At 36.7% G+C, this 19,579-nt stretch overlaps 1 protein-coding gene across 1 annotated transcript in view; it reads left to right on the forward strand.

The window, feature by feature from the left end:
• Positions 1-19,579, forward strand: part of ipo11 (importin 11) — a 311,838-nt gene that overhangs the window by 243,543 nt on the left and 48,716 nt on the right. The window contains exons 25-27 of the mRNA XM_051929691.1: positions 3,476-3,571; positions 10,642-10,755; positions 17,509-17,630. Coding sequence (XP_051785651.1) covers positions 3,476-3,571; positions 10,642-10,755; positions 17,509-17,630 — 332 coding nt within the window. The remainder of the gene's footprint in view (positions 1-3,475; positions 3,572-10,641; positions 10,756-17,508; positions 17,631-19,579) is intronic.

Here is a 19,579-nt window from a genome sequence, read left to right on the forward strand (position 1 = left end):
CTCAGTCAGGCCACAAGTCCCATGTACGTCTTCCAAATATTCTGCTTTATTAACCAGTGTAAATTTTCATCAACAACCAATAATCAATAACACTAAACATTCTAATGTTGCATTTTTAATTTCTTTGCTAGTTGATAAGTCTCTTATCTAGGCTTACGTTATGTATGCATGTATCTGGGCATATTAGTATTTTAAGACTATGTAAAATAATTTTCAAAAGTATTTGGTTCACCAGCACAAAGACAACTTTTATGTCTTTCGCAATTGTTTTGCAACTGTTAGGTCCACCACAAAAGCCCTGGGAGAATACATCATTAGATTTTTTTAACTCCACATTCCGCCCCTAAAAGGATTTACAACCATTCTTGTCATTGTTGACAGGGCCTCCCATTTCATCGCATTAAAGAAATTGCCAACAACATCATAGTTTTCAGATTTTCTAGGATAAATTTAGATTAAATTGTTCACCAAAATATTCAGACCGAGGTTATCAGTTTGTCTCTTGTTTTTGGAAAGATTTTGCAAGAAATTAATTAAAACTTCAATTAAATTTTACTTTGGGCTGTAATCCACACAGTAATGTACAAACCAAAAGAGTCAATTAGGAGATGAATAAAATACATGGAAAAAGTTTGTTTTAGTTATGTGTTCAACATTTCTTGTCTCGCATTTTCTGTCATCCAACATTTACCCAGATCGTTGTAGAAACAGAACACACATGAAATGTATGTATTCCAAATAACAATATATTGTTTACCTTATACAACTCGAGGCACTTCACTCCCAGATAAACAGGCCTGGAGTCTGCTTGCTGCTTGTGCTGATTGACACATTTCCAAATCAAAGACGTTGATGAAGAGGTGCAAAGGAATGTAAGGTGGCCCAGCATTACTACTTTTTCCGTAGGCTTCCGAGATTCTAGTGTTTACTGCCCGAATCCAGGTGTGCAAAGTTTATGCAGACTTACTCAAGAAGACTTAAGCTGCAATTGCTGCCTCAGAGGCTGCTGCAAAATACTGAATTAAAAGTCTGAATCTCTCTGATTTCAGTTTTTGATTTTTAATAAATCTGAAAATGTTTTTGGAAAATGTTTTCACTTTGTAATAATGGGTTATGGGTTATTAGACATAAATGGACACACACAATCACACATACAGTGTACAGTATATGTCACTTCTGCTAGTTTAATTAGCATACAATTATATATAGTATGGAGATCCATTTTTTATCCACCCTTTTTATAATATGCTATTATTCACATCTATAATATTATTCGATTTTTACCAAGAATGTTTAACAATCCCCATGCTCATCTTTTTATGCAAATTAATTTTGCCTAAAGGAATGACATACAAGCACTAAAATCTCTTTCATAGCGTCTCCTGGTATATTAATAAAACTTTCTTCATGAGGTTAGACTGAATGGTAACTTCAGACATCTGCCTTGTATCAAAAAGGCAACTCTACAGGGAGTTAAAGCTGAAAGGGGCATGACACTGCCTAATTTTTGTCCTGTTACTGGATTAGAGCTGTACATACACTAAGCAAATGTCCACCAAATCACACCTGCTTGGTTAACCATGTAATGGAAATCTTGTTTAAACACTGTCTTTGTGCTTTGCTATGTGTTCTAGTCAACACTGATTGCCATCTATTTACCAGCAGTACAGTTGTACACAATTTATTAAAGATACGGAAACAATATTAGAAATATTTTGAGGCAGACATGCAAAACGGTGGGTACTTCATAGAAGAAATTGTAACATACATACATTTCTTGTAGTGACAGACGTGTCTTTCAATTTTTGCTTTAGGAGTTTTTCATTCTTTTTGCAGTAACTTTCTAGTTGACAAATATTGCTGCATACACTGTAAGCTTAAGATATCTCCACAATTTTTTTATATTTATGTCTTTGAATGTAACCTTTGTTTCTTTAAGTGATAGTTTATTGTTTTTTTTTAAGTATATTTTAGTTTTTCTACAGGCTTAGAAATTTTATCTTCTAGGATTTGTTATTTGGTTGAATCTATTCCTCTTTTCTTATACAATATTTTATGTACCTCTGCCTGCCAAACAATCCCAAAATGTAATAGATTCACCTCAATACTTATCATTTGTCCACCTCTTTTTAAAATTATATAATTTAAAGTCTCAGCAAAAACTGAACAAAGGAAATTTCAGAATATTAGAAATGGGCCTCCATCAGGAAACAGTTAATAGGTTACAACCTACAAATTTTCTGCAGCGATTTAAGTAAATTAAGCCTTGTAGGTTGAAGCAAACAATTTGCACAGGTGTCTCAACTTATGTTGATTACTTTAAAACCCTCTGTCTGTCTTAAAGCAGAGTTGGAACAGATTGTGTTACTACACCCTCTAATGTACTACTTGGGCAATATTTCACTGTAGAAAGTTGTAAATTCCAGTGATAATGGCAATCCAAAGGCAATTGGAAACTTGAAGAAACTCAGATAGGAAGAGATCTGTCAGACTCAGTCAGAACCCAATCAGAAGGCAAGTTTCTGAGGGTCAATTGCTTCTGTGATAGGCATGTTTTTTAAATAGGAGCCACAGATTTGATCACTTCTCGCTAAATGTGGGTCCTGGTTGGTAGGCCATACCTACCAGAAGTTGCATCATTTGATGTCATTGTGGCAACACTGCTTATTCGAAGTATTGCACTGGGCTGTTTGTCCAAGATTGTGGATTCATACCAGACATTTGTCATTCTTTTCCATGTTATTTTTGAGAGACTAGTTCACTAGCTCACTAAGCAGGATTTTTGACAGTGTGCATCAGAATTATGGAAGTGATTTGGATTTGAACATGGACATGGAATCTGCCCAGATACCCACAGATTCTATCATTCGATCTGGATGTGTAGGGGAACTTGGCAGCAGTGAAGTAGCAAAGAGGGTTGAAAGAATGTTCAGTCTAAAGATTCCATTGTTGGAAACGGGGTCTTCAGAAAGTCCTTCAATGGGTGATGGAGACCTGTCTCTGCCCTCCTCACCAGTTGTGATCAATGGAAACTCATTAATACTGGAGAACCACAGGAGCTGTTTACCACTCTTGGGGAGGAGCTCTCCTGAAAGGATGAACAGGGCACCTGTATTTTCATTAGATATGAATGGAAATCAAGACATGCATTCTGAAAAAACTGGGTCTGATATTGGGAAAGAATTAGAGCAACTCTCTGCTTGCTGGTACAGGGATGATACATACAGTAAGTCAACCAGGTATTCCACATCAGTTCCTCCATGATGTTTGAGTCGCTGTTCACAGTATTAAAAAAGAAATCAAATGGGTTTGATGGACTGAATGGCCTCCTTTCGTTTGTCAGATTCCTTATGTTCTATGTTCTTTCTCTCAGTTCAATTTTTAATGCTGCCTCCACTTTGTGGTCAATACACATGAACATTTCAATAAAATGACTCAAAGATAATACATAGCATTGTTTATGTTCATTTTCTAGGTTGTTGAAGTAGTTATCAAAGTTAATCCAATGCTTGGTCCCCATGTGTTCCAGCCAATTTTACCTTCTGTATTTCGAGGCGTCATAGATGGAGAGGTATGTTTTTTTTTCAGTACTACTCTTATGATTTTATTAATTTTTTCCCATTCTTTTTATACAAATTAAATATAATCTTTGCTGCTCTTATAGTTTATTTGATCTTGTACATTGTTTATATATAATGTAAAATATATTTAATAGAAATATAAAAGCATTTTTTTTTATGTATAGACATATTCTGACCCAATTTAAAAACACATGATGCAAAGTATAATGATTTTAATAAGGAATTAATAACACTAGCTTTGCTGAAAATTTCAGCAATGATTGTAGCCTCTGGTAGGGCACTTTTGTGATTTACCGTATGCAATGTGCTTGATGAGCAACAGTGATGCACTGCAAGATACTTTATCTAAGCTAGTTGGTGATATAATTTTTGTATGATGAAACATTGAAAGGTCTAGGAGAAGCTGCCCTCCTGGTTTTATAGGGTTCTTGTTGTCACATATACAGAGTACAGAGAACTTCTTAGTAAAAATTGGTAATCAACATGCAACATGTTACCACTTTCCCAAGTCATGATTAGTGAGTATAACTACCTTAACTCAAAATGTTGGTCTTTCTTACCTGAGTGAACTGTAGTACCTATACACAGTCAATCCTCATTCACATGTTTAACTTTTGTGCTTTACATTGGTAAGTACACACATTTGTGAGCTTCTCAGATATGTGAAGTGGAAAAAAAAAATCAGTGGAGCAATGGAGTAACTTAATGCGATGCATGCAGTTTTGGGAGCAGCAATCATCCTTCTGGTGCTTCACCTGTCTTGTTCTCTCTACCTCTTTAAATTAAAGAGCTCCCTGTGCATTTGTTGCATATTTTCATTATTTTGCTTAAATAAATCAATATTTATTTTGCAATTATGCCCCCAAAGTATAGTGTAAGTCCCTTGCACACAAGTTAGATTCTTAACAGCCAATGTAAAGTTTTGGTACATGTAAAAGTTAGTGTTTGTTTTATTCTCTTTGTCACGCTAATGCTCCCCCTCGATCTGACATAGATAGTTTTCAAGTAAAGATATGGTATAATGAAACAAGTGTGCTGTTATGTGAAGTTTTTTTTTTTATTGGGTTTTTATTCAGTTTTATTCTTGAGTAAAAGCACACTTGTATTGTTGATTTGTTTGAGATTCAAATCAAATTTACGTTTTTATTATATGATAGTAACAATTATAGCAGGCCACCAATCAAAGAGCTAAATGCCGGGAGGATCCGGGATCATACCAACAACGTCTAGATTATGAAGCAACAGTTCTTACCCCTGCACCAGCAAAGCAGATATCTGTGAAACCACAACATTTCTACTGTAAAAGACACAAACACACACATACAGTAGTGCAAACTTGTTTACTTCGTATCAGTTGATATTTGGGTTTCAGTTTTTACACATTGACAGCAACATGTAAATTGCACAATTTCTTTTTCTTCTTTTTTTCTCAAATAAAAGCACACTTGTTTTGTTATACCTTGCGTGAAAGTGTTTATTTTCTATTTGGACTTCAGTCTTCACACATTACACACTTCACATCAACATTTTGTTGCTGTTACTATATAATATATGAAAAAATTTCTTTAAAGTATGGGTTTCCTTGCAAGAAATGTCTTTCTAAATTTACACAGATCGTTGTAGACACGGAACTCACATGAAATGTATGTATTTCAAATAACGATATTTTATTTTCCTATGCAATTCCAGACACGTCATTCCCAAATAAACAGACTTCAGCTGTGAGAATTTTGTGTCTGACTTAAACTGCCTCCATGGAGGATGGGATAGCAGGCTGAGTGCTTGTGGCCGATTGCCTCATTTGCAAAACAAAGGCACTATTGGTGCGCAATTAATGCAGTGATGAGGAGGTGTGAGTAAAATTAACGTGGGCAAGCATTACAAATATTTTTGCAGGCTTCACAGATTCTAGAGTTAAAGATCTCAAGCAGCACATGAAGGATTACTTCAAGCTGGTGAGTCCTTCATGCTCTCCAGTAATCTTCAAGCTATGGACAGGGTGTTAGATGTAAAGCCTCTTCTAATAGCAATGTGTGTGTTTTTTTTTTTAATAAAATATTAATAATAATAATAGTAATACATTTTATTTATATAGCGCCTTTCCCATGCTCAAGTCACTTACAGAATATAAGAAAGAACGGCAGGGTATACAGTATATAGCGTTGTACAAACCAGATAAATAAATAAAGAAGATTACGACAGTGAATTCAGAGAAAAAGCCTAACAGACAACATAATTGGTAGTCTTACACACACACACACACACATACAGGTTACGTGAGCATCTTGACAGAGAGGTAAACTGAGAGAAGGGTAATAAAGTCAAGTGGAGCTATAAGCCTTCCTGAAAAGATGAGTTTTGAGTTGTTTTTTTAAAGAATTCATTGAGTCAGCTGACCTGATTAATTTCGGTAGGTCATTCCAGAGTCTGGGCGCTATACAGCTGAAGGCCCTGTCACCCATGGAGTGTAGATTAGTGTGGGGCACAACAAGATTGCCAGAATCAGAGGACCTTAGTGGGCGGGCAGGCACATAGTGATGGAGAAGGTCAGTGATGTAGTTTGGCACAAGGTTATTTAAGGCTTTGTAGGTTATTAGTAGGATTTTATATTCAATTCTGTAAGACACAGGGAGCCAGTGAAGACGGAGCAGGATGGGTGTGATGTGCTCGCTGCTGCTGGTTTGAGTAAGGACTCTTGCAGCTGAGTTTTGAATAAGCTGGAGCTGTGATATAAGATTAGAAGGAGTACCTACCAGTAGGGAATTACAATAATCGATGCGGGATGTGATAGCACACAAGGTCACAGAATTCTTGGGAATGACAAGTGGGAAGAAATGCTTTGCATATTACCAATTTTTTGAAGAGTGCATGTTATCAAAAATAATGTTTTTGGAAAATAATTCTATGAAGAAAAGTGTTTAGCAATCTCAGACACAAGGTTACAATTTTTTGGTTGTCACAGGAACCTAACCTCTTCTTTTCCATAGGTTCAGTGAAATTAACATTCACGTCTTTGACGTTGGCGCAGTTTTTTGCCATGTTACCCTTGAAAAAGTAGAGGATTGACTCTAGTTTCAATATAACTAAAACCAAGTGATAGATGCCTCACTTCTTTGAACTTTTTATTTTGGAAATTTAAATAATATATTGGATATTCATGTTATTCTATAACATCAAAGGATTCTTATCTTGAACTTTCTAAGGGAGTGCAGTATCATGAACATGCTAAGTAATGCAAGAGATGTTATAACTGGAGCATAACCTTAATAACAAGCAACAGGAAGGTTTATTTTTTTGATAACTTTTAAACTTCTTACTTCAGTAATCATTTAATTGTAGACTGCAAGACATCACGCTTAATAGCGTGGGAGCAGTTTTCAGCTCAAGTAATAATGATGAAATAGTCTTTGGAGGAGTTATGCTTGGAGTATAGAATATGCAATACTGACAGGCTCTTTGTGTCATTGAGCAATATTCATCCATCCATCCAATATCCAACCCGCTATATCCTAACTACAGGGTCATGGGGGTCTGCTGGAGCCAATCCCAGTCAACACAGGGCGCAAAGCAGGAAACAAACCCCAGGCAGGGGGTTTGTCCCAAGCACACACTAGGGACAATTTAGAATCGCCAATGCACCTAGCCTGCATGTCTTTGGACTGTGGGAGGAAACTGGAGTACCCAGAGGAAACCCACGCAGACACAGGGAGAACATGTAAACTTCACGCAGGGAGGACCCGGGAAGCAAACCCGGGTCTCCTAACTGTGAGGCAATTGAGCAACATGTCTTTAATAATTTTTACCAACTCTAAACATCCATCTAGTGTACTTTGCATGATGTTTTACTCAACAGGAAAAGTACATGATGAAACAGATGACCTTGGGCAGAAACTACATATTACATGAAAAACTTTACCTGCCTTTTCTAAAATGTGATTTACATAGCTTTAGCAGGCTTGAAGTTATTAACCAGAATAAAAGCAGTTATTAGGGTAAAAGGGAAAGTACTATAACAACAGAGTTCCAGTGCTTTGTGTATGTCTTCCAGTGGCTAGCTATGCAGACTTTATTTAATATTATATTGATTGATATGTATTGATTGTCATACCCAGTAATAGGGCTGCAACTAATGATTATTTTGGTAGTCGATTAGTCATGATTATTTCATGCCTGACTATTTTGATGCCTGCGACCTGTGGTTGCACATCCTGTTCTGGGCTCCAGTGCATGTCTTACCTCATCTGCTCACATCTGTCCACCTGTGAATGTCACCCTGATGTCTCTGCATTAACACGACTAAAATTAATAATAATCAAATTAAAATAATCAGCGAAACATATGAATTTGAAAATAATCAGATGTTTTATATTAGTGTGGCCATCACAATAAAAAAGAAATACATTAAACAATACAAACTAAAGTGCACATAGTCTTTAAACAAAAAAAGTGCATTTAACTTAACCAAAAATGGCCACTGGTGTGTCTTAAAGTCCAAAAGTTTAAATAAAGCTTCAATTCAAATAAAATAAAACAATGTACAGTTTATAAAATATTCAGTTCATGTATTCCTGATTGCAGTGCAGGAACGTGAGCATTTCGACATGCTCTGGTGTGAGGCTGGTTCTCTTCTTTGAGACAATGTTCCCAGCTCCTGAGAAGAAACGTTCAGAGGGAGTAGAGGTAGCAGGAATACACAAGAATGATTTTGCAGACAGAGAAAGATGTTTTAATCATAACACTCTGAAGGAAGAGTGTTGTAGTTTATCACATCATGTACTGTATTATGCCAAAATAAAAAAATAACGGACTAAAATATGTAACAAGCTGATTACTGATATACTCCAAAACACAAGTTACCTGACATTAATTAGAGATGGTTTACTATTCATATGAACTCAAATATTATATGAAAAAAGAAAAAAAAAAACTAGGACGGCTCAGCTACTCCTATTCACTCGTTTACTATAGCTCCAAACACGTTAGCAAACATAACTGAAATTATAATCACTTAACCTTTAAACTGCCATTTACCACCGCAATCTGCCAGCACGCCGGAGCCGAGTATATTCGGAAAAGTACATTTGTTGAACGCCACAACTGGCTGCAGTCGGTTTCCTGTGCAATTTGGGAGCACGCCAAAGCCGAGTATATGCGGCGACATACATTCATTGAATGCCGCACCCAGCTATAGTCGCTTCACAAAGCAATTTGCCAGCACGCCGGAGCTGATCAGTCAGTGCCGTATATTCGTTGAGCAGCCAGCTCATGACCACTGGCGCCTTGCAGCATCACTGTCCCTGGAATTCAGCCACAGCACTAGACTAGCCTGCAAGCGTCAGCACTTACCTCTGTGTGCAGCCAGTTCTAGCGTAGTTGGCACGGCGATTTACTGAATTTCATCAATGGCTTCAGTTGCACCTTGAACATATAATAATAGATTATTGCAGTAATTTTTTTTATAGTTTTTACAGTTCATTTGCAGTGTGTAAAATGATCAGTGTTGCAGTAATTGTGATGCTCTTTGCATGAAAAAAAATATGCGTTCCATTGAAATTTCACATTTTCTTTGTGAATTGTTACGTTTACTTAAAAAGTGCAGCTAAAAAGTATTTGGCGTCCAGGGGTGCATTAATCCCCAAGTATGTGTCGGTCTAAGGGTTAACTATCATTGTGGAAATCTTGATATACACATTATAGTACAAACATCAACGTTAACACGCGACACTAACGTTACTTGCTAAAACTTACCTCTCAAGAGACGGCAGCATCACAGCTCCGGGATGCTTGCATTTCTGATGCTCATGCATCGCGGTGGTATTGCAGTGAAAAGAAAGCTCCGCTTTGCATAATCTGCATTCAACTTTTTTTTTGGTGAAGTGTTTGCATACTTTAGAAAGTTTCTGTCTCAATTTTTTTCCCATCTCCTTCCCCCTCCTCTATCTGACTCGCCATTGCAACCATGTTTATTTTCCTCTACATTCTTCTTCTCCTCAGACGTTCTTCTTCATTGGTAGGACTGGGTGCAGTCTTGACAAACAATAACAAACGATACTGCCCCAGACCTTCATGTAGTGCATTGCAGTTACAAAAACTAATGTGGTTCTTTGTGACTGGAGCCTCTATTGAAGGTTCTGTTTATGACGTGTCAACAATAAAAAATCTGCGTCAATGATTTTTTGTAGTCGACGTCGTTGATTCCACTCAACCATTATTTAAGAAAATTAGAAAACTCTTTGAGAAGAGCATGCTATTTAGGTCAATATTGTTTTTCAGTGTTATGTTACAGCCAGGGTGTGCTTCCTCGTTTATGTTTATTTTCCTTTTTTGTTTATTCTAAACGGTTATTTTTCATGTGTTTATTTCAGGCATGTAAATTTTGTGAATATTGGTCTGTGTATTACATGTTGTCTTTTGTTCTTTATGTTTTGTGGGTGGAACCTCTTGAGGTGGCCACCCTGATGTCATTGCTGAAGGACTGCCCTCAGCCTTCTGTGGTTCCATGTGTGATTGTTTTTTGAGAAGTGCATTATTGGTGAGCATTATTTTTTTGTGGCTCTTGAAATTTTTGCTTCTGTCTGGAGTTCACAATTTTTGAATTTCAGAATAGGACTTGTTTGCAGTGAGTTGCCATTTTAGGCAAACCTTTTGCCATTTTCTTGTTTTTCCATGTTTTGCTTTTTTGATTACATTTAAATAAATCTTTTTTTATATAGACTGTATTTGGAGTTGTATCTCAAGCCAAAAGTTTTATGTTTTTTCTTTCTCTTGCAACGAATATTGGCATATTTTGGGACATGTAAAGTATTTTGAACTTTAAAAGCTTGTTTCTTATTTTTGGGGCCTGGAATAGACCAAAGTCGGACAGTACAGTTTAGGGTCAGATTGCCTGGGGTGCTTGGATGCCTCACCCTCTTTTGCTAGTTTGTGTGCACTTGATCATAAAAGTAAATTCTTCAACAAATGTGTACAAAATAACATTTGTCAGGTCCTGCTTGTAGCTGTATTGCTAGTTGGTAACTTTTTTGAATATGTTAACATGTCATTTATTTTTATGTTTTAGAGGTACCCTGTAGTAATGTCAACATATCTTGGAGTAATAGGAAGAATTCTGCTGCAAAATCCAAGTTATTTTTCCTCACTTCTGTCTGAAATGGCAGTTGAGTGTCATCAAGAGGTAAATATGCATATTTGTTTTTAGTTTTTATTAATATATACTGTATTGAGAGGTTTTCATATCTGACCATCCTTGAGGTATTCAATCTATGACCGTGGAGAAGCAGACATTTATTGGTTTCTTGTTTGTTTGTTTATTTTGTTATGAATGGTGTCCTGAAGTAATCTTAGCCAGCTAGATCCCCTCTTTCTCTGGTCTCCCTCTCTTTGGGGTTAAAAATGGAGTGTTGGAAGGTTTGGTGGGTAGGTCGATTTGGAAAGCTTTATCCTTTATATCTATGGGTGGGTACTGTCTTGAGTTTTGTTTCTCTTAATGCATTACAATGTATTTTTATAAGTTGTATTAAATAAATAAAAAAATGATCATAAAAATAACTATATTTTAAACAATTGTTCTTTCCAGCTTAACATGTAGTTTAAAAAAAATCCAATATATGTTATAAAACTAAGGATGTTCTCTCCTAAGGATATTTTATTGTCAGGCTAATCATGGGTAGTGCTGAAGTCTTCTAAAAATTATGTACTTTGCCCTCAACAGTAATAATTTTCCAAGTAAATGCACTGTTTGATGTTGTTAAACCCAATGAATTAGGAGTAAAAAGCAAACAAAGTTTTTAATAAAACTGTTAGTGGCTTCCTGAAATTTCAAAATGGATTTTATTCTCTGTTTTTTTTTTTTGTTTTTTATTCATAAACCTATTGATATGATGCACATAATTGTTCGTTGATTATTGTTTCTGATTTTTGTTGTTATTTCATTCCCATATAATAGTATAAAGAAAGGAAATTATGGCTATGAAATTTTCTTCTAAAAGTTTTTCCCCTTCCTTTTGAATATTCTCAGATGGGGAGACCTTTGATATGTGAACGTTGCAGAAACTCTATTTACCTACATCCATCCATCCATTTTCCAACCTGCTGAATCCGAACACAGGGTCACGGGGGTCTGCTGGAGCCAATCCCAGCCAACACAGGGCACAAGGCAGGAACCAATCCTGGGCAGGGTGCCAACCCACCGCAGTATTTACCTACATATACATTGTAATTGTTCATGTGTATGTTACTCCACCACTGCACAAGTGCATTTGGAGAAATCCAAGAAATATCTTCCTGTATAGTTGTTCCTTTTTCTAAAATACAACCATGGGAGTATTCAACTTTTGGACTTAATACATTTTCCATGAAATTGTCTGATCGAAGCACTGTGATTACTGAATCCACAGCTTCAGTGCCCCAATCACAATCCATGACTGAATTTGTAAATGCCAGAAAGTAAATTGAAATTCAGTTTTGCCCCTAATGAGGGTTTAATTATTTCTGAGTCTATACTGTCTTTTTTTCTGGAACATCAAAAACTGATTTACTTTTTTTAAAAAAATATTGCTAGTTTCTGATAGCATTATATATATTCACCGCTTCTCCACACTATATTCATTACTTAAGTATTTTTATTACTTGAATGTCATTTTGATTGTAGCTGTTTTCTGGATACTATACAGAACTTTAGCATTTAGCAGATGTAATTTGCTGTTAACGCCTTACAGTGTTTAGTATCGTTGCTTTTGGAGAAATCCTACCTGTGGCATTTGTTGCCCCGACTTGCACTGTGTCATCAGTGCTGGCCTGTATCGGTCCGTATTACATTTTCTGAATGTCGGCTCTGTCATTGGGATCTTGGTGATTGTCTTGCTTCTGGAGTCCTTTGCAATTTGCACCACAGCTGTCCAACTGTTCACATAAGGACTATAGCCGACTATTTACATCGGGGCCATATCTCCTCCGCTCGCCGGCATGCTTCGGTATCTGCCATCGCAACTGTTGGAGCTGAACAATCACAGTCATCAAACAACTTGGATTCCTCCGTCGTCCCCGCTATGTCCATAGGGGATCTGGTCGGCAGTTTGTTTACGTCAAGACCAGGAGCTCCATTCCGTCCTTGTGGTCAGCAGCACCTCGCTCCGTGGCAGCCCGAACATGTCATCCAAGCGCCATTACCACGGAGACTAAAAACACTGCTCGGTGGCGGTCCAGGCGAGACGGAAAGCCTGAAGTGGATGTCAGCTTTCTTCGTCCTCTGGTTAAAAGCAACACCTCGCTAAACATCAAAATTGAACTTTTTAATGTTCAGTCCCTGACAAATAAAGCCTGTCTAATTTATAATCTCATTGTAGACAGGGGGATTGACATTATTTGTTTGACCTGGCATAAATCCGATGTACAGTGGACCCTCAGTTTGCAAGTAACTTGGTTTACGAGTGTTTTGCAAGACGAGCAAAAATTTTTAATAAATTTTGACTTGATAAACGAGCGAGGTCTTGCAGTACGAGTAGTATGTATACTCTGTCTGCTGAGCGTCATGTGATCACAACTGAGCTGGTTCTTCTCTCTCTCGCTGCGGGATTGTGGGCAATTGTATCCTATTCTCCGTCTGAGTCGGCGTGCCTCACTCATAGTAAACATCCGTACGAGCGTATACTGTTTACTACAGCATTAGCATTGTGACTGTGTGTGCGCGCGCTTGTGTGTGTGTGTGTGTGCGTGTGTGTGTGTGTGTGTGTGTGTGCGTGCTCGCGCGCGTGTTCGCTGTGACATGCGAGTCCCCATCTTGCACACTAAAACACAAAGCTGAGTGTCAGTACTTTAGCAACACCAGCTTTATTCAGCTTGAAACAGACACAGCAGTCAGGCAGGGCCGTGCGCATTTATAATGTTCCTTGTTCCTTGTATCACCTATCAACGGCAGGCGCTTATAGCATGTCCGCGATCTTTTCCGATTCGCTTTTATGGCGAACTGCTACAGTGCTGGGAGACTGCGATTGCTTTGGGACGCTCTTCCGCGTGTCGTCCCTTTGGGCGGAATCCCACAAGAGTTTAGAAACTCACTCACACCAGCCATGATTCTTTTCAAAGGTAAAGTGCAGGTTAATTTGTTTTATGTATTTTTACTTTATATTTTGTATTAATCATTTTTATATGAATAGTTTTGGGTTGTGGAACAAATCATCTGAGTTTCCATTATTTCTTATGGGGAAATTCACTTTGATATACGAGTGCTTTGGACTACAAGCACGTTTCCGGAACAAATTATGCTCGCAAACCAAGGTTCCACTGTATACTCAGTTTTCAACGAGTTCTACCCTGCTGTGTACATCTACCTCGAAAAGGCCTGCAGCTCTGGACGTGGCAGTGGTCTGGCTGTAGATAGGTTTTCAATTATCACTTCTCTCCCTTCCTAAATTCTCAACTTTTGAATGCCTGGCAATTAATTGCAAGCATCCACTTTTCATAACAATACTTCTTATTTACCAACCACCAAAACAACACCCTGATTTCATTACAGAAATGAAAGAGCTGCTCTCATCTTTCTGTACAACATCATCAAATGTACTGATTCTTGGAGATCTGAACATTCATGTGGACACACCCTCTAATTATTCTGCTGCCCAGCTCTTAGAGCTCCTGGACTGCCTAAATCTGAGGCAGAATCCATTTCATATTCCACAAATTCATATTTATAGTTTCATCCTTTTTCTGGTAACATTATTGCCTGGTTCCAAGTTATTTTTTAACCTATGGCTGGGCTCATCAAAATGATCTTCTTTTAAATTCTTCCCATAAAACTGATGCATTTTAATGAACAGCTTGGAGACAGTGAATTATTTTCTTTCGAAATCAGTCCAGCTATAATACACCCTCCTCTTATTTTTTTGCTCTGTATTATGCCAGTTGGAAGCAAAATGTTACTGCATTTTAGCAATGTTTTACTGTATTTACCTGATGGTTACTCTGTTTGAAATCACAGTGGTGGTACAATGGTCCTAATGGATCTCAATACAGGGGATATATATGCATGCAGTCAGGTGTGTGTTCTGTTGCATGATTTTGTGGCATTCATTTTTAACAGACAGTAGTCAGAAGTTCCAGTAACTGGTTCAAACTCAATGCCATTGAACAGTGAAGTAGTATTACTAACCAATGCATCACTGATGTGTTAAATAAAGATATATATAATAGATTTATATAAAATATATGAAAGCTGATATTTTTTGTCATAAACTTAATTATATATTTTCAAGCAGAAGATTATATACATACAGTAGTTTTCATTTATCCATCCATCCATCCATTTTCCAACCCGCTGAATCCGAACACAGGGTCACGGGGGTCTGCTGGAGCCAATCCCAGCCAACACAGGGCACAAGGCAGGAAACAATCCTGGGCAGGGTGCCAACCCACCGCAGGACACACACAAACACACCCACACACCAAGCACACACTAGGGCCAATTTAGAATCGCCAATCCACCTAACCTGCATGTCTTTGGACTGTGGGAGGAAACCGGAGCGCCCGGAGGAAACCCACGCAGACACGGGGAGAACATGCAAACTCCACGCAGGGAGGACCCGGGAAGCGAACCCAGGTCCCCAGATCACCCAACTGCGAGGCAGCAGCGCTACCCACTGCGCCACCGTGCCGCCCAGTTTTCATTTATGCAGTAAGCAATTACTGGAAACTTTTTGAATTAAATCCCTTAATTAAAGCAAGGAAATTTTGAGAGATCTTAGCTAACTGCCACTAATATTGTTTATTCCTATTCTGTGTGAATCAATGTTTGTGAGGACTTTGCTAGCAATTTTTTTTTTTTTTTTTGGCCAGTAGGTATTGGAATTAAAACATATTCAGATTCATTTTGCAGCATTTAGCATGGAGTCCCAAGGTGAAGGAAATAACTAGCTTTTGGAGCATGATAAATTACAAAGATATTTTGCTAAGTTTGAAACTACTGTTTGATGATGAAGTTTTTAACATTATTATCCAAAGTATATTAATGCTAAAATAATTTGTTCTGCATCTAATATAGTAGTTTTTGTCTGACGTATTTCTGTTGGTAGACTAAATTAATTTTAATTATGATATATAAATAATGATTAGATAGATAGATACTTTATTAATCCCAAGGGGAAATTCACATACTCCAGCAGCACCTTACTGATACAAAAAACAATATTAAAGATTGATAATAATGCAGGTAAAAACAGACAATAACTTTATATAATGTTAACGTTTACCCCTTGATCGTTTAGATACATTTTTTTTTCATGAAAATCCGCAATGATATGAGATTTTTAGTGTTAACTAAGAATAATGGATCTTAACTTTTTCTATAATGTATTGGATTAGACAGGTTTTTATATCTTCTTATAGCAATGTTTGTTTGTTTGGCTGTAGTAAAACTCTTCTGTAGAATTTCTAGTAAAAAATTCTGCCACTGAAAAAAATCCTTAGTGGTTGTACCCAATTAATTTTGCAAGTTAGCTTGCAAAATTGTCTTTGACAAAATGTCTTAAGAGGAAAATTGTTACTGAGAACCATCATTTCAATGATGAATGAACCTTAAAGTATGTCTTTATAATGCCATAATTCTGACCTGTCTGTTTTGCAATGAAACGATGAGCATGATAAAAGAATACAGTATGAGATGTCCCTTTCTTCAGAATCACCACTATCTAAGACCCAGGACAGAAAAATGTAGGCCTTGAAAGCAAACCTTTATCACAAAAGGAAAATACCTGTTTACAAGTTCATCATGAATATGCAGCAGGTGTCCTCTTCAAGCTGTAAGGAAACTAGCTAAGCAAAACAATGCATTCATTCATGCGTTACAACTGTTTTATTAGAGCATGCTAGTAATAAATCAATGGATAATGTTATTTAATTCTGCAAATGGGTACCTCTGTCAAATACAACTGCTGCACATTGTGTTTGTGTCTTGACAGAAAATATCCAGAGTTAGGTGATGTATGGTGTTAGTCAGACTGATCATATATCCCTATCTTATTGATTAATCAATAGATGACACAGACATAACACAACTGTATATTTTATGTCTATTATTTTAATGAAGTAGAATTAAGAGTGAAACAACAGGCATGTAAGCTGGGTGAAGGCCTCCTCCGCCTGTTCTTTTTGTACTGGTTTCAAGCCATTTAAAATGTAATTTTCTTTTGAATGGGAGCCTTTCCACTCATCCCACTTCACTGAATTGTAAGGTGTGGGCTCTGGCAAACACAGAGTAAATTATTAAATTTTGTTGTGAATTCTCTCAGCTGCCTTTCAAGCCCCATTGACCTGACTTTAGCATCTGACTCTTTCAGACTGTCTGCACATGTCTGATTTTACAGATGTTTGATAGCTATAGATTCTAACAAATTTTAATATATGCCTAAACTGTGCTGGAGGACAGCTTGGAGAGTTATAAAAAACTTGCACATGGGCTACTAAATGATAATCCCATGTTTAAACATTTGCAAATTATAGCTTTGTTTAGAATATTTAAAATGCTAATGAATATTGTGTAGATGATATATGAGATATAGAAGTTCACTTGGTTGGCTTGACAAAAAAAAATGAGCAGCAGCATTCTGAACCAACTGCAACCTGCATATCAGGGACTTGCTAATGCCATAGTATGAGTTACAGTAATCAAGCCAAGAAAAGATAAAAGCATGAGTAACTCTGTCAAGATTCCCAGGAGATCAAAAGGCTTAACCTTGGCTAAAAGACTAAGCTGGAAAAAACAACTATTGACCACAGAATTAATGTTTCTCAAAAGAGATGTTACTGTCAAAAATAATCCCAAAATTGAGGTTTGCAAAAATCCAAATTAAACTTAAAATAAAGGAATTAATTCAGCTATTATGATTAAATATTACCTTGTGCATTTTAAGAATAACATAATTTTTTTAATATATAGATTGATCATCTGTTGGGCAGTTTAATAGAAATGTGGGTTGACAGAATGGATAACATTACCCAACCAGAAAGAAGAAAACTTTCAGCCCTTTCACTGCTCTCCCTGCTTCCTTCAAATAATAAGTAAGTATATTTAAAATGGAAACGTAATGCCTCAACTATTTTAGATCAAAAAATGTCTGAAATTGTTTTTACTAATGAAATATTTATCTTATGTTTTGTGTTTACTTGTACCACCTGGCAATGAAGTTAATCTTTTACTTTGTGACTTATTTAGGAAAGTGTGATACAATAGAGTATGTAATCCATTGTGATATATTTCCTTGCCTCTGTTGTACTTTCATAGAATTTGCAAAAGTGTTTAGCAAAACTGATACTTAATTTTAACCCTGCATGATATGCTACTACATGTTATTTCAATAGAATCTGTAAACCTTTTAAAGATATTCTCACTGTAGAGAAATGAGGGTAAAATGAATTCTCTAAACCATTGCGTAATGAGGAGAAGATGGTGGGTTTGCGGGGAATGTAAAGAGGCAATGTAGGAAACACCCCGTAGGTCCTTAGAGCTGAGTACTTTTGAAGACAGAAGAAAACAGAAATGTGTCAGTAACAGTAAAAATTCTGCAGTGATTTAATGGCGAAACTATCAAGTAGATTACCCAACATGCTGATGCATCTAAGCAGACAGTTAAGTGGACAATCACCAGACAGTCGTGCATGATTATTAAATAAGTGGGAGTGCACATGCCACTTTTGTATAGAACCCAGTTGCCTTTTCTGTTTTTTGTTCAATTTAAGTAGCATTTTCTTGCAGGTCCTTTGAGTGTTCTTTTGCTTTCCCCATGGCTTGCTATCCGGCAAAGTCAGTGCAGTTCTGCGTGAATTTAAATTGACTATTTACGTATATACAGATACTGATTACAATCAAAGGAGTTGCAGGTGTGGACACTCTCCCATAATTACCCTTAAGATGTGTGCGTCCCCTTTTGTGTGTATATCTGGCCCAGCATTCAAGGGCATGTAAATTTTTCATCAGGCCCATTTTGGTGATTTCAGTTACCATTTTGATTTATAAAAGGTACACACAATTATGTGATAATAAATTGCTTTGTCTGAGCACACTCCCTAATTAAAAAAAAAGCTTTCTGCATGATTACTTATATTTTCCAGACAAAGGCTGATATTTTACAAATTGTGCTGGAGTATGTAAACTTATGAGTAGAATTGTGTATGTGTGTGTGTGTATGTATACATATATATATATACTGACTTAGTCACCTCCACCCACCCCCCACTGAATGTGTTGCTATATATTGCCTTTGATTCTTGTAAATCTAAGCATTATCCTCTGATGAAGACCCCTGACAGGGGTTGAAAGCTCAGGAATAAAAACTATTTTATGATACATGATTCGTTTTTTCTCCCTTTGTGGATCTCCAACTGCAAATATATATATATATATATATATATATATATATATATATATATATATATATATATGTGTGTATACTCTGTGTGTGTGTATAGTACACCCCCAAATTTTGTGGGGGTTACGTTCCCAGAGCACAGGCGAATTGTGAAAAACCACGAATTTTGGATGTGGTTAAAAAAATGCCTATTTTTATAGTTTAAACCCTAAATATTCCCCCAAAACAGTTTAATTTAATTTCAAACTCAGCTTAATACATTACCTAAAAAAAAAGAACGTAGAGGTAAACCCGTATACTGCTATGTCTCCTGCAGTGCTAGAATGTAAAATACCGATGTTACCGCTAAATGTACTGTAATTCATGCAAGCGTGTTTTCATTGCCAGAAGCCTTAGAAGGTGCAGGGCGTTTCGACAGCATCTTGTGGCTTTAAGCCTTAAACTGCCACATACTTGGGGTTTAATGGATTCCTGGATGCCAAATACTTTTTTTTGCTGCACTTTAAGTAAACATCGCAATTTACAAAGAAAAAGTGAAATTTTAATGGAACACTTTTTTTTTTTCATGCAAAGAGCATCACAATTACTGCAACACTAATAATTTTACACACTGCTAATGAACTATAAAAACTATTTAAAAAA

Source organism: Erpetoichthys calabaricus, chromosome 7 (genome assembly GCF_900747795.2).
Source record: "Erpetoichthys calabaricus chromosome 7, fErpCal1.3, whole genome shotgun sequence".
Lineage (NCBI taxonomy): Eukaryota > Metazoa > Chordata > Cladistia > Polypteriformes > Polypteridae > Erpetoichthys > Erpetoichthys calabaricus.